At 38.4% G+C, this 15,751-nt stretch overlaps 1 protein-coding gene and 1 non-coding gene across 2 annotated transcripts in view; one reads left to right on the top strand and one right to left on the bottom strand.

Annotated features, from left to right (window-relative positions):
• The window catches only part of cdh13 (cadherin 13, H-cadherin (heart)), a 344,517-nt gene that overhangs the window by 5,449 nt on the left and 323,317 nt on the right, over positions 1–15,751 (bottom strand). Inside the window, exons 13-14 of the mRNA XM_058388412.1 lie at positions 4,040–4,273; positions 2,985–3,203 (exon numbers count right to left, since the gene is read on the bottom strand). Of these exons, the coding sequence (XP_058244395.1) occupies positions 2,985–3,203; positions 4,040–4,273 (453 nt within the window). The remainder of the gene's footprint in view (positions 1–2,984; positions 3,204–4,039; positions 4,274–15,751) is intronic.
• On the top strand, positions 9,157–9,227 carry trnas-acu (transfer RNA serine (anticodon ACU)). Its single transcript has one exon. It is a non-coding gene; the product is annotated as a tRNA-Ser (tRNA).

Below are 15,751 nucleotides of genomic sequence, written 5' to 3'. Positions count from 1 at the left end.
AGGATTTTATGCATTCGGATGATTGGATAACTGGTTCATACAGGTACGTGTACAGTTAGGTTTATATATAGTTTCTCACATCCTTTCACTGTTTGCCACATAACTATATTGCTGTTACATCAAATCATTCCCTGCTGTGGTGTGAGGATGCCTGGTAACTGTTTCCTTAGTGCAGATTCCAAGTACACCTACAGGGGGCACTGTTGCTATCTTTTTTGTGTGTGAATTCCACAGCACAAACCACCATTCAGCATTTGTGGCCATGTGCACCATAGGAAATCTAGGCTCACAGTGGGGAGAAGCAGCACAGCTTCATTTGTTTGCATATGAGATAACCGTGGTTGCATTCATTGACTGTTCATCGAGACTCGCTATCTGATCAGCCCATAACCGGTGCTGAGCGATGTTGGGAGGACTGTAATGACTAGCTGCCTGCCTTTTCTTACCGTCTCTCAAACCTCAGCATGCCCAGATTTGGAGTAGTCAATTGCGATAGATCACAAGCTCTCTGATTTCTGAGAACAAATGAATAAAAAAGATACATGTTTGTTTTTGGAAAAAATCAAGTCAATGTATTCAAAGAGCGACAAACCTGCACAGTGGGACCAACAGCGATAGCGTGTGTGTGGTAGTGAAGCCAGAACTAATCGGTCATGTTGCACAGTGCTCACGATGTGCTGCTGTGTGTAATTAGAGGGCGGCAGGATCGGGTAAGCTGCAGGATTTGGTGCAGGATTTATCAGTGCTGAAAGAGTACCTCAACAACGAGATACTTATGTACCTTCATATGGAACATGTTTGTGCTGCTCCCAACACTTACATACATTATTTATGGCTCCACAAAAAGCAAGCGTATTGGAGTGCTTTATCTGTAAGAAGTGGAGGGAAAACAGAAAATATGGATTTTCTCTCTACCGTGGTGATATTCAGGCTCACACACACACACACATGCACGCACAGGCACATACACACACACACACACACACACACACACAAACTATATACACAGACAGACACTAAAACACAAATAACTGATTAGGAGGGGACAAAGCAGAAAGCTTGCACTTACACACACACACACACATAAGTATATAGGAAAGATTGCTCAGGCAATATCATCAGAGTCATTTGTTAGTCATCACTGTAGCAATGTAGGTTTGTAGGCTGGTGGACATAACGAATAACACTGTCCTCCAAAGCATAAAGCACAAGCATAAAAAAAAGAAAAAGATAAAGGAATGACACCAGGACCAAAGAATCCCTCAATGCCTGGCAATTATAACATTCAACAGTGCAACGACTGCTGATATTGATGAAAAACTGACTCCGGGGTTAATTGTGAGAATGGTTATGAATATCAGGTAACAAATGAAGATGAAAAAGAAAACACCAGCTATGGGTTTGTGTTTGTGGGAGTAAAACGACATAAGACAGTAAATAAAACGTGAAAGATGGTGACTGATTAGAGGGCAGACAATGAAATAGTGATATAGCAAGAGGATGAAAAAAACAGAGGGTGATAGAAACAAAGATAGAGTGTGAAGAGAGAGAGAGAGAGAGAGAGAGAGAAGGAATGATGCCTCTAGGTCATGTTGGGCTCAGACCTCTCAATGCCTTCATTGTGCCATGAATTACAGATGGAGCCCGCTTCTACCCGAACCAGGCCTTGGGCATGGAAGTCAGCCATAGAAGCATATCCGCGCACACACACACACACACACACACAAACATAGACGAGCACATCGACCAAATGTAGACCCAAAATCCCAGTAGAACACAAATCTTCAAAACTCAGAAATCTATTTCTCTATTAAATTGCCTTAGAAACAGGTCCATTATGGCCTCCTCTCATGAGTGGAGTAAATTATTCATGCTATTGCAAATGGTATAAATGAGATATACTGCTTATGCCATGTGATATAAACAAGGTAATGGGTAGGCAGGGCAAAAAACAAACACACACACACACACACACACACAGAGTTATTGATGGAATGTAGCAAGGAAATGGAGGAATTTTAAATTCTGTCGTAAAAATGTTGCAGCTTTTATGGGTGCTTATTATACACCAAGTCACTCCACCTCTTGGCTGAGAAGAATGAATAGAGAGAAATTTACTGTTAAACATTTAAAACTGTAATAAAATATAAAGACTAGAGCTAACTCAGCTAACAGTATGTCACGGGCAGCTTTAACGAATGAGCTTAAAGCGGCAGAGAAAAGACCTGCACTTAAATACACCACATATATAACTATAAACATTCAGATACAGACTTTGTATATATGCAAACTCATAAATCAGCCATAAACTATTTGTAATCATACTATTACCATAACATTTACCTTTGGCCATGATACATTATCCTAGATGCACGATTTAAAATTCACAGGGAGCATGTTTTAAAATAAATTATGCAGATATATTCAGGATTTAACCCGAAGGGCCCAAACAAACAGTAGTTTCTCTGGCCCTGAAGACCTAGGCTTGCTGCCAGTAAACAAGCTAAGGGTCCGAGAGGGGCCTTGATCAGCCAAAAGGTCGGAACAAGGCAGACTGTACTTTCATACTGCTTAAAAAAGTGCAGCCAAAATAGTGAGAAAAAGAATTGGAGTCTTTGGAGAAATGAAGTCAATATGTTGCCCTGTGAGAGGTTGCATTTGAGAAAAACTAAATGTCTCTAATAACTGTGCAGTTATACATATAATATACAAGCAACTATATTGTAACTACTGAAAATGTGCAGATGGTTACAGGCAAATTAAATGTGATATAATACAGCAAAAATAATAAAGTATGGGGTAATTTGATGCAGCATGAAGTTACTGTTACACAGAATTTGATTATTTTCCACTGACATCATATTCCTCATCGAGTTTTATTACAGTTCATGTGGAATGTGACGTCATTGGAATATCAGTATCAAATAATTATCTAAACTGTTCTAGAACTTTCCATCTATCTCACTCTATAGCGTGACACTCACAGAGCGTGGAGAACAGGAGCAGGCCTAGCAGCAGCAGCAGATTTGTTCGAAGAGAGCCGACTCCGTTGCAGTCCATTCTGTTCTTCTTACAGGTGCACACTTGCACTTTGAGCTCTGTGTTGTTGGAGAGGGGTGGGAAGCCGGAGTCAGTCAGGACCAGGGGCAGGTTGTAGTTGGCTCGTTTCAGACTGTGCAGCAGCATGATCTGTGAATGTGTATCTGTGGGAGAAGACAATAGTTTATGAAAACACACATGCGCACTCAGGCATGCTTGCATCCTAAAACACTTCCCTGTCTTATTTCCTTCGTGTCAATCAAACAGAATGTTTGAGGTCAGGATTTATTCTCCGTCTGTCAAAGCAGAAGCCTGAAGCATCTCCTCTCTTTTCTTCTGGTCCTGTTCTCTTTTCTGCCTTGTTTTCTTCTGTTCTCTTTCTTTCTTTCTGTCTCTGTTCTCTTCAAATCTTTTCTATTTTTCTTTGTTCTATCCTGTTCTTTTAGAATCCGTTCTCTTTTGTTTAGTTCTCTTCTGTTCTGTTCTATCCTGTTGTTTCTGTTCTGGGTGTTCTCATCTATTTGGTTCTCATCTGTTCTGTTTTCTTCATTCTATTCCCTTTTCTTTACTTCTACTCTGAGTCTCTTCTGTTCTCCTTTTTTTTTTCTTCTCCTGCTGCTGAAAGCTTCAGCTCGCCATTTTTTTTTTTTACTAACACTTTTTGTTTCTTTCCTAGCCTCAAGACAAGAAATCATGCAACAGATAATGCAACAGATAAGTGGCAGGGATTAATAGCACTAGCACTGTTGCCAGAATGAATTATTTTGAGTGTTCTCTTACTTTGCTACTGCCTTAACCACATTCCTTTTTTTCCTGACAAATAATTGCCTCCACTGTCAATTCCCAAGCAAGCAGAAGACCACAATTGTTCTTTGTTTATTACTGAAGGTCTTATCATCTCTGGCTCTCTTTATTCATTCTGATGTGATGTTTTGCATCACAGCTCTAACTGGAGGTTGAGTGTTAGTGTGGGTTTGGTCTGAACTGAACTGGAACTCACTGTTAATCTTGGACATCCTCCACGTCTTCTCCAGACCCAGCTGTTTACCCAGCTCTATCTTGAAGGGGTCTGTGTTGGGGTGGATATCTTTATCCCGTGCTCCTATCACTGCCACGTTCACCTCCTTGGCATCTTCACATACCCGTACAACCGATGGCACCACATAGGGTGCGTTGTCATTTTCGTCCTCCAGTGTGATGATCAGAGTACCGGTGCCTGTAGCAGGAGGATTACCTTGGACCAGAAAAGAGATTTAGAAATGAACAATTTTCTCTATAGTAAAATGGCTGAACATGGCAAATATATTTAGTCTGAAAAACTCAGCATCTAGCAAATTACTAGACTAGCAGTACAATAAAGTATTTCACTCTGGAAATATCTCTGAAATGCATTGTGAATAACAGCGTATTTTTTATATTGTGAATATAAAGCATTTGAGGTTCAGTGTGAGGCATTGAGACACATTTTTTTAAAGGGAAGCTGACCATGTAGCTTAAAATGTGTCTGTAATTTAGATGAGTTAAAAAGACCAAGGTAATGAAGATACCTTGAGTTTAATGTGGAAGGTGATTATTAACAAAGATGAATAATAATAAAATGCCTCAACAAATAATTCTCTCTTTATATCTTTCTCTCTGCTGCCTGCTGTTCAACGCATTAGCCTGAATAAAGTCTGTCCATCTATTAACTTTTATTCTTATGTCCTTTTCTTATAAGCTAAAACAATGGCTCAGTTTTCAAATACACAAGAGAACAGTGCCTAATATTTACAGCTGGACTCAGTGTACTGGCTTTCCATACTGTCTAAAACGAGTACATTTAAGTACCTAGTTTGGTCCGAGACAGAGGTTGAAAGGACAAGGCTAAAACAATCATGTACAAAATGAGAAAGAGTAACCGTTTACAAAATCTGACTGTTTTCCTACCAGTTGTACTGCAAATTTCTTTTCATAACTGCTTTTGTACAAATTGCTGAGATTTCAAATTCTCATCTAGACTACAGCCAAACAAGAAAACAATTGTATTTTCCTAGTTTTACTAGATAAAAAAAACCCTCAAACACTCTGCGGCAGTGAACCTGCTGAAGGAATCAAATGTCTTTTTTTCATGAGCAAATCTGAAAAACTCATTTCATCACCCCCTCTTCTAACATTCATCTTGATTCAGCTTAATAGAAAACAGCAGAAAACAAGCCGTGTGTCGTTTCCACCGCAGAGATCCATGAATCATGTGGGTCATGCCTGAGAGTGGTTGTGCGGTTCATGTGAGGTTTTGTCAGCATCCGTACCAGCTCTGGAAGCTACTAACGATGAAATGAACTACAATACAAAAGATCCTCTATCAAACTCCATGACAGCTGACAATCAGTCAGATCTATCCCCATTCCCAATCCCAGACTTCTGATTACAAGCACTCTTCATGAAATAACCAGGACTCTTGCCGAAGTAGAGCTCCAGATTCTATCCTCTGACATTACTGATACCTTAATGCCTGTTTCTCTGGTTTTGACCTGTTTAATTAATTCCCCATCATGTCTAGCCTAGTGTTTTTCTGTTTGCTGATCGCCTGACCTTCTGTCTGTTTATGCTTTACACTTACCACCTGTTCCTTCTGCTTTGTCTGCTTTGATTACTTTAAAACCCAAACCTGAACCCGCATTCTCCTGTCTGCACTTCCTGACATCTTTACTGAATACTGCCAGCAATCAAAAGAGGAAACATCCACTTTAGCGAGATACGCTGCATCTTTGAGATTAGTCACTATAGAAAAGCCACTGCTGTTGAAAAGCCCATGAGAGGGAGGACAGTTTGTCAAAATGCTGAAGCCACAAATGTCACTTTAGAAACAGAAATCAGATTCATTTCAATGGCGCTGTTACAGCATAACAGCTAACAGTCCAGGCAAAAGTGACAGAGCTTTTGTTGGCATCTTTCATTAATTTTCTGCTCATCTGGCATTTTAAAGGCTGACATGTTCTCATTAGAGCTTACAGAAATCCCCAAAATCGAAAGCCTTTTGTTTTGTGGTGTTATCACTAATCTACTAATCTACCAGATGCATTAACACTTTCTTACACAACTGTTCCAGAGCACAAATCCCAGAGTCCAGAGTCCAAAACGACTTATAAAGTTGTGTGAACATAATAAAATCAATATCCGTATTTAGAACCAAGCAACCACCTAAGTCAAAAACTGAGAATAAAAAAATTATATAAGTATTATTTCTATTGGCATTTGGCTTATTATTATTATTATTATTATTATTATTATTATTATTATTATTATTTATTTTTAATTTAATTAATTAATTTATTTTTGTTATTTTAGTGAATGCAGATCTAAGTACAGGTATGCACAGAATAGTTTATTACACTCCACTCCTACAACTTTCAGAAGGAATTCTGCTCAATCCCCAAGGTATTTTGTGTGTTCCTGCCTACTCTTGCATTTAATTTGCAGATATACCTGCCAGACACCTTTTCTAATGGACTTAGTTGGTTCTATATCCCAAAATATAAAAGAAAGTAAACCACCTTGAGGAGGATAAAGAAATTTCTTACAGTAGGACAAAGAACTGAATGAATAAATGCCTAAAGAACAACTTACACCAACATGGTAATACACTGTGCTGCTTCACTCATGTGCTCATGTGCTGTTCAGTCTGGCAATATGGCCATCACTTTGTCTTGATAAACACACCTCTAGTTCTGAGTATTGAGTAAACACATAACACATATGACTCCTAATTTCTAAACAGCAGTATCTACAATAATGATTAATACTGAAACGAAGCACATTCCTCTGTTACATCCATCTGGTATATGATGTCATTCCATAAAAAATGGTTTAATCTGTAGTGCATGAATCCATTAACACTACACCGCTCATCTGATCAATCTATTAGTAGCATTTATAGATGCATCCCCATTTGCACTTATTAAAAACAGATAGAGTTGTGAGAAATGCATGAATTCTGGATGATGAATCATGAATGAATATCTACAGAACCTTATTTTGATCTTAAACTAATAAATAATCTCATTTATAATTCATGAAATTTGTACTCTAAGGGCAATTTAAAGTAGCTAATCCACCTACAGGCATGTTTTTTGGGAAATGGGAAGCAAACAATTTACCCAGAGGAAACTCTTAAGGATATGTGGGAAAGAACATATGAAATCCGTCAACACTTGGAGCTCAGGATCACATCCTGAGGCAACAACGTTACCTGCTCTGACACTGTGCTGCTCGACATCAGATCCTATAAGAGCAATTTAGGAGGCAAAAAGTCAGGACTGACTACATCACTTACACAAAATACCTACACCTACCTCAGAATTGATGCTATTACATAAGCATTGTGAGGACATACCAAGTATATGGTATATTTTTTCTTACTGGTTTTTTTTTTTTAATAATACTTTTCCTGATGGTTAGAAACTTTCCATTTCACTTTTCCAAGCATCCTTGCTTTATTTCTTTATTTGTGCCTAAGATTTTTTTTTGTAGCTATTATAAAGTTTACAATATTGAGTTTAATATATGCAAGTCCAAAATAGCGTGTCTCTTCATCTGCTTCACAAGTTAATAAAATTTGGTGCACTAAAATAGGAACACGTTCTGATGTTCAGATGCAGCACTAGTTCATTAGAAGAGCAGCAGGACCAACAGCTGCTGATTGTGTCTCAACAAAAACAAGCAGCAGATGGAAAGTAAAGACGAGGCTGAGACGCAAACAGACACATCCACACGCGTGATGCTTTGAGATGCTTTGTGCTACCATCACGCAGACACATGTCTGGATGTGGATTTGCATGGATTGTTTCTGACCCTTTTTTAGTAATCAAATATCTATTATAAATACCTTTATCCTCTGGTTCACAGAAGGAATTGCAGGGTATATTAAATGTGAACTTGATGTCCACAAGAAGCAAAACAAATAGGAAAACAATTATTCTACTGGGATTTGCCCAATGGGGTTTGTGTCTTATCTCCAAAACATGAAGGAGGTCATTATTATGGATTTATTTTTATTGAGGGCTGACAGACACAGACAGGGTATTACTCCTCTAATATGGATGCCTCAGAATGATTCACCAATAAATAAAAACTCACCAATAGTGTATTCCCAAAATACTACACACTCCGCAAACACTATATCTCATGCACTGAGTAAATAACACTACTATTTGTTTTGGTTTATCAGATCATTTATATTTGTATTTGTATCCACAACAGAAGGTCTCGGAAATGTATTAATATTGAATAATTTAATTATTGGTAGAAGCAACAACAACAGCAGCAGCATCAGAAGCAACAACAACAACAACAGCAACAATAACAACAACAACAGCAACAATAACAGCAAAAACAACAACAGCAGCAACAATAACAGCAACAACAACTACAGCAACAGCAGCAACAATAACAGTAGGTATATCAACAGCAACAACACCAGCCACAACAACAGCAACAAGAGCAACAACAACTACAACAATAACAGCAGCTACAACAACTACAACAATAACAGCAGCTACAACAACTACGTCAACAGCAACAAAAACAGCTACAGCTACAACAACAACAACAGCAACAAAAACAGCAACAGCTACAACAACAACAACATCAACAGCTACAACAGCAACAAAAACAGCAACAGCTACAACAACAACAGCAACAGCAACAGCTACAACAACAACAGCAACAAAAACAGCAATATAACTACATCAACATATTCTTCTTCTTCTTCTTCTTCTTCTTCTTCTTCTTAATATTTAAACATAAGCCTTGGTACTGAAATCTAACACTGAATACAGTATAAATATGATTTGTATTAAAAGCAGCCCAACACTCTATGATATTGCAGCATTGATTACATGTCTAGATCCAGTCTGAATTGAAAACTACACAAGCTTATACGTGTCTCAGATCGATGCACCAGACACCTAATGTTTGCCTGGGCATACAGAAGAACAAAAGGAATTTTTGAGGAATTGAGGAATTTTCATTGAGGAATCACCAATGTCTACGTGTGAGATGCACCATTCTGTTGCTGCATGACAAAACAAAAAGCAGTGTGATTTCTATTTTGTAATTTACTGTTATATTTTTCATTGGGCGCTGGTGGCTCAGTGGTAGGTTTCTCGCCTACTGTGCGGAAGGCCTGGGTTCGAGTCCCAGCCAGTGCCCCCACCCCAGCCACTGGATGCAGTGCTGGTCCCAAGCCCGGATAAAATGGGAGGGTTGCGTCCGGCGTAAAACCTGTGCCAAGTTGTTGTGCGGACCAGTTGGTCCGCTGTGGCGACCCCTCATGCACGTAGGGAGCGGCCAAAAGATCAACAACTGTTATATTTTTCAATTAAAGTAACAGTTGTGTTGTTAAGACAAAATATACACAATGCAGGTTAAATTAAACCCATGTGAGTCATGTTGTGTTAGCTGAATCGAATCATATTGGGAATGAATCATATAATATTGAGTCAGATATTGAATCCAAGTGCATCGAATCATACATGTTTACCTGCATTATTGTGTATCATGTATCCTAATACATATCATCTGAAACTATTTATCACCTCCCATTGCTGAATTTAAGACCATTTTTGTCTGTTCTAGATGGTTATAACCTGGCTACAACCTGGCTTTAACCTCAAACTCTTTTGGTGTGCATTCAGTCCTGCATAAGTGAGAGGAAGAGCAAAGCTTTGAGCTTAGCTTTGCAAACAAAACCAAGTCACCAAGAAAAGACATTCAGATGCAACCCACTGTGCTGCTCATCTAGATGGCATATTTATATTCAGAATGATTACAAAAAAGATTCTGTTTTGCTTCTTTTTCTCCCTTTGTGCTTTCAGCAGCTTCAGAAGATATATGTGTGAAAGACAAGGCAAATCTCTCCTGTTTCTTCACACGCCAATAGCCACTTAGTTTTAGCTCGAGGGGAATGGTGTTGTTCATTCTTGCATGGGCTCCATAAGGCGCACTTGGTTGCCTAATCACCCAGGTTTCATCAATACCCTTCTAGCTCTCATCCTGGGTGTTGCATAAAAGTTTAGATAGACAGCAAAGGGCCTATATGTTGTCTTTTCTTGGTGGGTTTTAGACAGTAAAGAGTTGCAGCAACACAATGTCTTTGTAATCTGTTCGTAATATGGTTACTCAGTTTAGTGGTGACCAAAACTCTTTAAACATCAACACAGAGGGTATGTGGCAAACCAAGTAACATCATTCTAAATAGTAATTATGTGAAGTAACAGCTAGTGACACTAATTGTAGTATGCGAGTAAGCATTTTATCTACAGGTAAAAGTGCAATTCTAGCAATATTTAACACACTTGCTTTTAATAACTTTGTTGATTTTTCTTTGTCGAAGTGTCATGAGATCGAAATGCATCCTGAACAAGATGGCACCATCACAGGACACCATGCACACACACACTTTCATGCGCAAACTCCCATCCAGTAACTATATATTATAGACAATCCACAGGGACATACAACGAGCATGCATAGACTCTCTGCAAAGAGATTAACTCAAGCTCAGGACTGAACCAGGGAGCTGTACTGCACCAAAGCTACCCACTGTGATACCATGCCACCTGCTAGCAATTACATTAACTCAAAAAAAAAAAAAAGAGTGAAAAGAGCCTAGAGAAATCTACTATTCCTGCTGCAAAGCAGCAAATAAATCATTCATTTGTTCCTAAGATGGAAAACCCTACATAATCTCTGAGTAAACTTTTTCTCATTCTTAGGTGTGAACCACTCATGCCTGGGAGAAAAACTTTGAAAACACACACTGCTTCATCTCATGGGTTAATGAAGTTAAACCTTAATGGTAAGAGCATTTCTTTTGAAATTGCAGTATGTTATAAAAGACTGATTTCAAACGTGCTGAGAGACAATTAGCAGCTTTATGAATAATAATGGTGGTCACTCTGCAAACAGCCTATTAGTTCGAGAGGCGGGAGAAAACACTCTACAACTGTTTATTGATACATGGGGTGTGTTTTTATGAACAGCCAGATACAGTCCAGAAAAATACCTAAACATGTTTGAAATTGTTAAGGTATAGAAGCTTTAATATATACCTGAATTAAATACTTGAGCAATAGTGGCTCATATCATTCATGAGAGAGTTTATACAGACATTAAAATGTGAAGAAAAAAAAAAAAATGTAATATTAGGGAAGAGGCACCACATGTTTTTTTTTCTCCATACAGCATTTATATCAAACAAGATAAGGCTTTAAATTTGCATACATACATATGTGCATATTTTTAATATATATATATATATATATATATATATATATATATATATATATATATATATATATATATATATATATAAAATCTGCTGGTTTTAGAAAGAGACACACATTGTCCTTCAATCGATTTATGTTTAATTATGTGCCAATCATCATAAAAAAACACACCAATGGGATTCATATGTCTCCCAGCCTGTACTATATTTCACCGCTAAAGCAATTAATCTAGATTAGTCTCTGTCCACGCTGAAACCCGAAGCAGTGCTCCACTCGGGTCATTGATTTTACAAAAATAACCATACAATAACCCGCTGCATCATTAACACTAGTTGAAATGCCTAGTTACCTCTTCAGTTGCTTCTCTACAACAAAGAAATTGCTTTTCCCATATGTCTGCAAAAGAATAGTCTGTATGAAACGAGGTCATATGCTTTTATTGTATGGATCATTTATAAGGGTATAAAGTGCTAGATATATACATAAATAACCGAAAGGTCCCTCTGACAGCCCAGTGGTATTTGGCTGCATGGTAACCATTAAAATAATGAAAAATACACCACATCCTCCCAATTTTCTAACTGTGATGGCATTTACAGCCTAACCATAATGCTTTGCTGTGACGGTACCTGGCCATATCTCTAACACGGACAACCTGGCAGCTTTTCTGGCTCTATTTCTTGCTGCTGGGAAAACTGACTGTTTCAAAACTAAATTATCTTCAAAACCTACTCCGAGAAACTCAACTAGCAAGGTTTACACAGTTATTTAGCTGATAGCACCTTGCCTGGCTTTTCTTCAGAGCTATTTTGTAGTGACATGCTGTGAAATTATTCCAGGAAATGGTATGTGAAGTGAGAAACCTTCGTAAGAGTCATTTAAAAGTTTTATGATTGGGAACTGTTTAAACTATTAGCTTTTTTTTTTTTTCCCACCCTCTGCATTTGCATCATGAAGTTGTTAGAAATACTGCAAGTTTTATTGCACATTATAGATTCAAATTTCCAGTTACGTTTAATCACATTGTACATCAGTCTTTCCTAATGAGGTATGGCAAAAAAAAGTGTTTCATTTTTTTCAGGAACTAAAGAGAGATATGATATGATAGAACCAGTACAGAATAAGATAACTGGACCAATTTCTTTAAATTGCTAGAAAGCGCCAGCTAGACTGTAGTCTAATTCTACAAAATAATTTGTGCTATAGTGGTTAAAGGCATTTACACAACCTTCTAGAGGAGTATGTACTATGTCTGAGCAAATCACACTCAAATAGCATACCATATGCAGTTGTCCTTAAGATGACAGCAAAGGGAAATTTCCCTCTGCCATGAATCTACAGCATACTTATAATCTTTGCTGATTTTTATGCATTCTTTTTTTTTATGACCCTTCATTTTATGATGCCCAAACCAAGACTAAAACTCTTTATAATACTGTATGGCTGCTGTTAGTAATGCGCTGATTCTGATTATTGCTTTCTGAGACTGGACACTGAAATAGGATGTACTGAGAACTAAGAGTCTTAATGCTTCCCCAGCTAGGGAGCAAAGTGCTTGGTTTAACATTGAAAAAAAAAAAAGCATTCACATGCTCCTCAATCAGTCCTTACTGTCAAGCTTCATGCATATCTCGAATAAACATGACTCCACCTCACAACAGACATCATCTTCAAAGCAAAGAGAGAAGAAAACTGATCTGCAATTAAACTCAGGTCCTGCTTTTTCTCTAGAGAATTGGCTGGAACTTGCACAAGTACCCAATTAAACCTGCAACTCCCTGCAGAACAAAACTGACTGATTAGCCTCCTGTGTCCCCTTTAATGAGAGACTAGCATGGCTGAAGAGTGTCTCTCTCTCTCTCTCTCTCTCTCTCTCTCTCTCTCTCTCTCTCTCTCTCTCCAATAACACCAAGCTGAGCCTTTCATCCGCCCGTCCCCTAGATCTGACTTTGCGCTGCCGGTAATAGTCTTCTTAAATGCATAGAGAGAAACCATGATTAAACTCCATTTCCTCCTGAAAGCTTTGGAACAGAAAAGTGACAAGCTGTATGTTATTAGGGACAGTGATGGTCTTATGACAGCCCTCCTAACATCAAGGTACAGAGTCAAATAAATAGATAAATAATGCATTTCCGAAAGCCACACACTTCATTTAGCACAACGGGAGCTGACTGACATTTCAAGCTAGCGTTGATTTCCACTGTTTCTTGTTGACTTGTCTTTGGTGAAATAAGCATCACATTTTCCACTAGTATAGATAAAATGCATTTGTCCTTCTGACATCTTTGACAGAATAGAACAATCAACTAACACCATTTCCCATTTCTCTTGATTGTACAAGCACATCACCTGTTTGTGAGTGGTCTTCTAATATCCTTGGGTCGGAGTTCCAGATACAGAAGCATATGTAGGCCAGGGGTGAGTTAATAATACAGATCAGGGAGGAAAAATACAAAACCTTTGACAGGGAGTATGGATTGGCCATAATACTGTACCATTATTACAATCAGAAGAACAATTATAGCCCCCATAGACCTCTTTTCATGCCCAAAATCCATGGGAAAAACCTGGCTACTATAGTCACCTGTGGCTCTGCTACTGAAGGGAAACTAATTATGGGCTGAACTAAGCAGTAGGTGCAGACATGTTCAGTGTGTGGGCTCTAATACATTGGTGGAAATAAACAGGTATTGGTGGAACCTATGGAAAAGTAAATACTTCCTGTTTAGTTCCCAAATATATCTATTTTATACTCTCTCATTTCTGAGTCTCTCACAAAGCTATGCATCATGTCAGTGCATTACTGAGCCCTCTTTCTGCTGCTTCTCAACCTCTGCTGTGGATGGTCATGATGATCCTTAATAAAAGCCATACTGACTATCCACACTTGCGTCATGCCAACGTTACATGCATTTTACACTAGGCTACTCGTATTAACCCTATGTGCAACATGCAACACGCCACATGAAGTTCATACACTCAGACCAGAGGTATTATGGTTTAGATAAAATGTAGTATTCCAGTATTATTTTGCGAAGTGGAAGTGGGTAGAAGAACTGGTATTTGTTATAAATAATGACATAACCATCGAAAGAATGAAGCCACAACAAAGAGATGATCAGTAGTCATAGCAAAACTATACAACAGAGAAGCATTGCATCATTTTTTTTTAGTCCAATCTACAGTATATTTGTTTTTTGCTGGATATTTATATCAAACGTGTTGTCTTTTACCTTGTCTTGCATCTTATTTGATTCTCTGTCTAAGCTGGCATTGTTTGAGCCAGAAAATCAGAGCAATTCAATGCAATAAAGAATAAATTCATTTAGTGGGTGAGGGGCTTGACAACCCGGGAGAGACTGAGAGAAGACTCGCTGTTCCTCTGAATTGAGAGGAGTCATTTGAATGAATTATTTAGTTGTTTCAGATTGTTTTCTATTGTTTTGTACAGCTCCAGATCCTCAGCCAGGTTTTCTTTGCTTTCTTTGCCAACAAGTCAATTTTTTCTTTTTATTTCCAAGATAGGGACATACAAGTGCTTATGTCGCAGCTCTTCTGGTACTGGATCCTCAAACTGCATCATTATGTTTTTCTGCTTGTTATGTCTTGCTCAATCAACCAAGTGTAGCCTTACACATGGCACAGAGTCGCTGCAGTTCGTAATGTCCCTGGTTTTATCGTAAACACATGTAACTGTCTCTGTGGAGTTTCTATGCATGTTCTACCATGCTTGAGTGGGTTTTCTGCATGTTCCCCAGGTTCATCCCAGCTACCCAAAAAAATATCAGTAGGTGGATTGGCTAAGCAAAAATGCCTCCAGGTGTAAAAAAAAAGTGTGTGGGTGTGCATATGGTGTCCTGCAATGAACCGGTGTCCCATCTAGCATGTGTTCCTGCCTCACTCCCAGTGCTCCCAAGATAAAGCATTTCTTTTAAAAATAAATGATGAATGAATCACAGAGTGACACAATGTCCTGGAACCTCTGCTGGCTCTGTAAGCTACGGCAGCTATTCCTGCAGCTTCTTTTAATGTTGCTGTAGGTCTCTTGACAGCCTCCTTGATAAGTTTTCATCTTGTACTTTTGTCAATTTTGGAGAGGCATCCTGTTCTCGGTAATGTCTCTGTGGTGCCCCATTTTCTCCCTTTATTGAGGATGATTTTCATACTGTTCTATGGTACATCTACTGTTTTGGTAATTCATTTCTTTCTTTTTTTTCTTGACTCATCCTTTTCGACAGTGAGATCCCGTGCATGCTTTGTAAGCTTGGATTTGCAGACCATGGCTACAGCAAGTGAATGAAACCAAGAAAATGTCAAGAAAATCTTAAAGCTGATCTTAATTTAATCAGAATCACTACAGTGATGATGTGTGTCTCACCTCAGTCTCATGCCCAGTTATAAAAGGAAGGTTGTCCAAAATTAATCTCCCGGGCTATTGTAAGTTT

This window comes from Hemibagrus wyckioides, linkage group LG04 (assembly GCF_019097595.1).
Source record: "Hemibagrus wyckioides isolate EC202008001 linkage group LG04, SWU_Hwy_1.0, whole genome shotgun sequence".
Taxonomy (NCBI): Eukaryota; Metazoa; Chordata; class Actinopteri; order Siluriformes; family Bagridae; genus Hemibagrus; species Hemibagrus wyckioides.
Note: the sequence above shows the minus strand (reverse complement) of the source record. Positions and strands in the feature narration are given on the sequence as shown.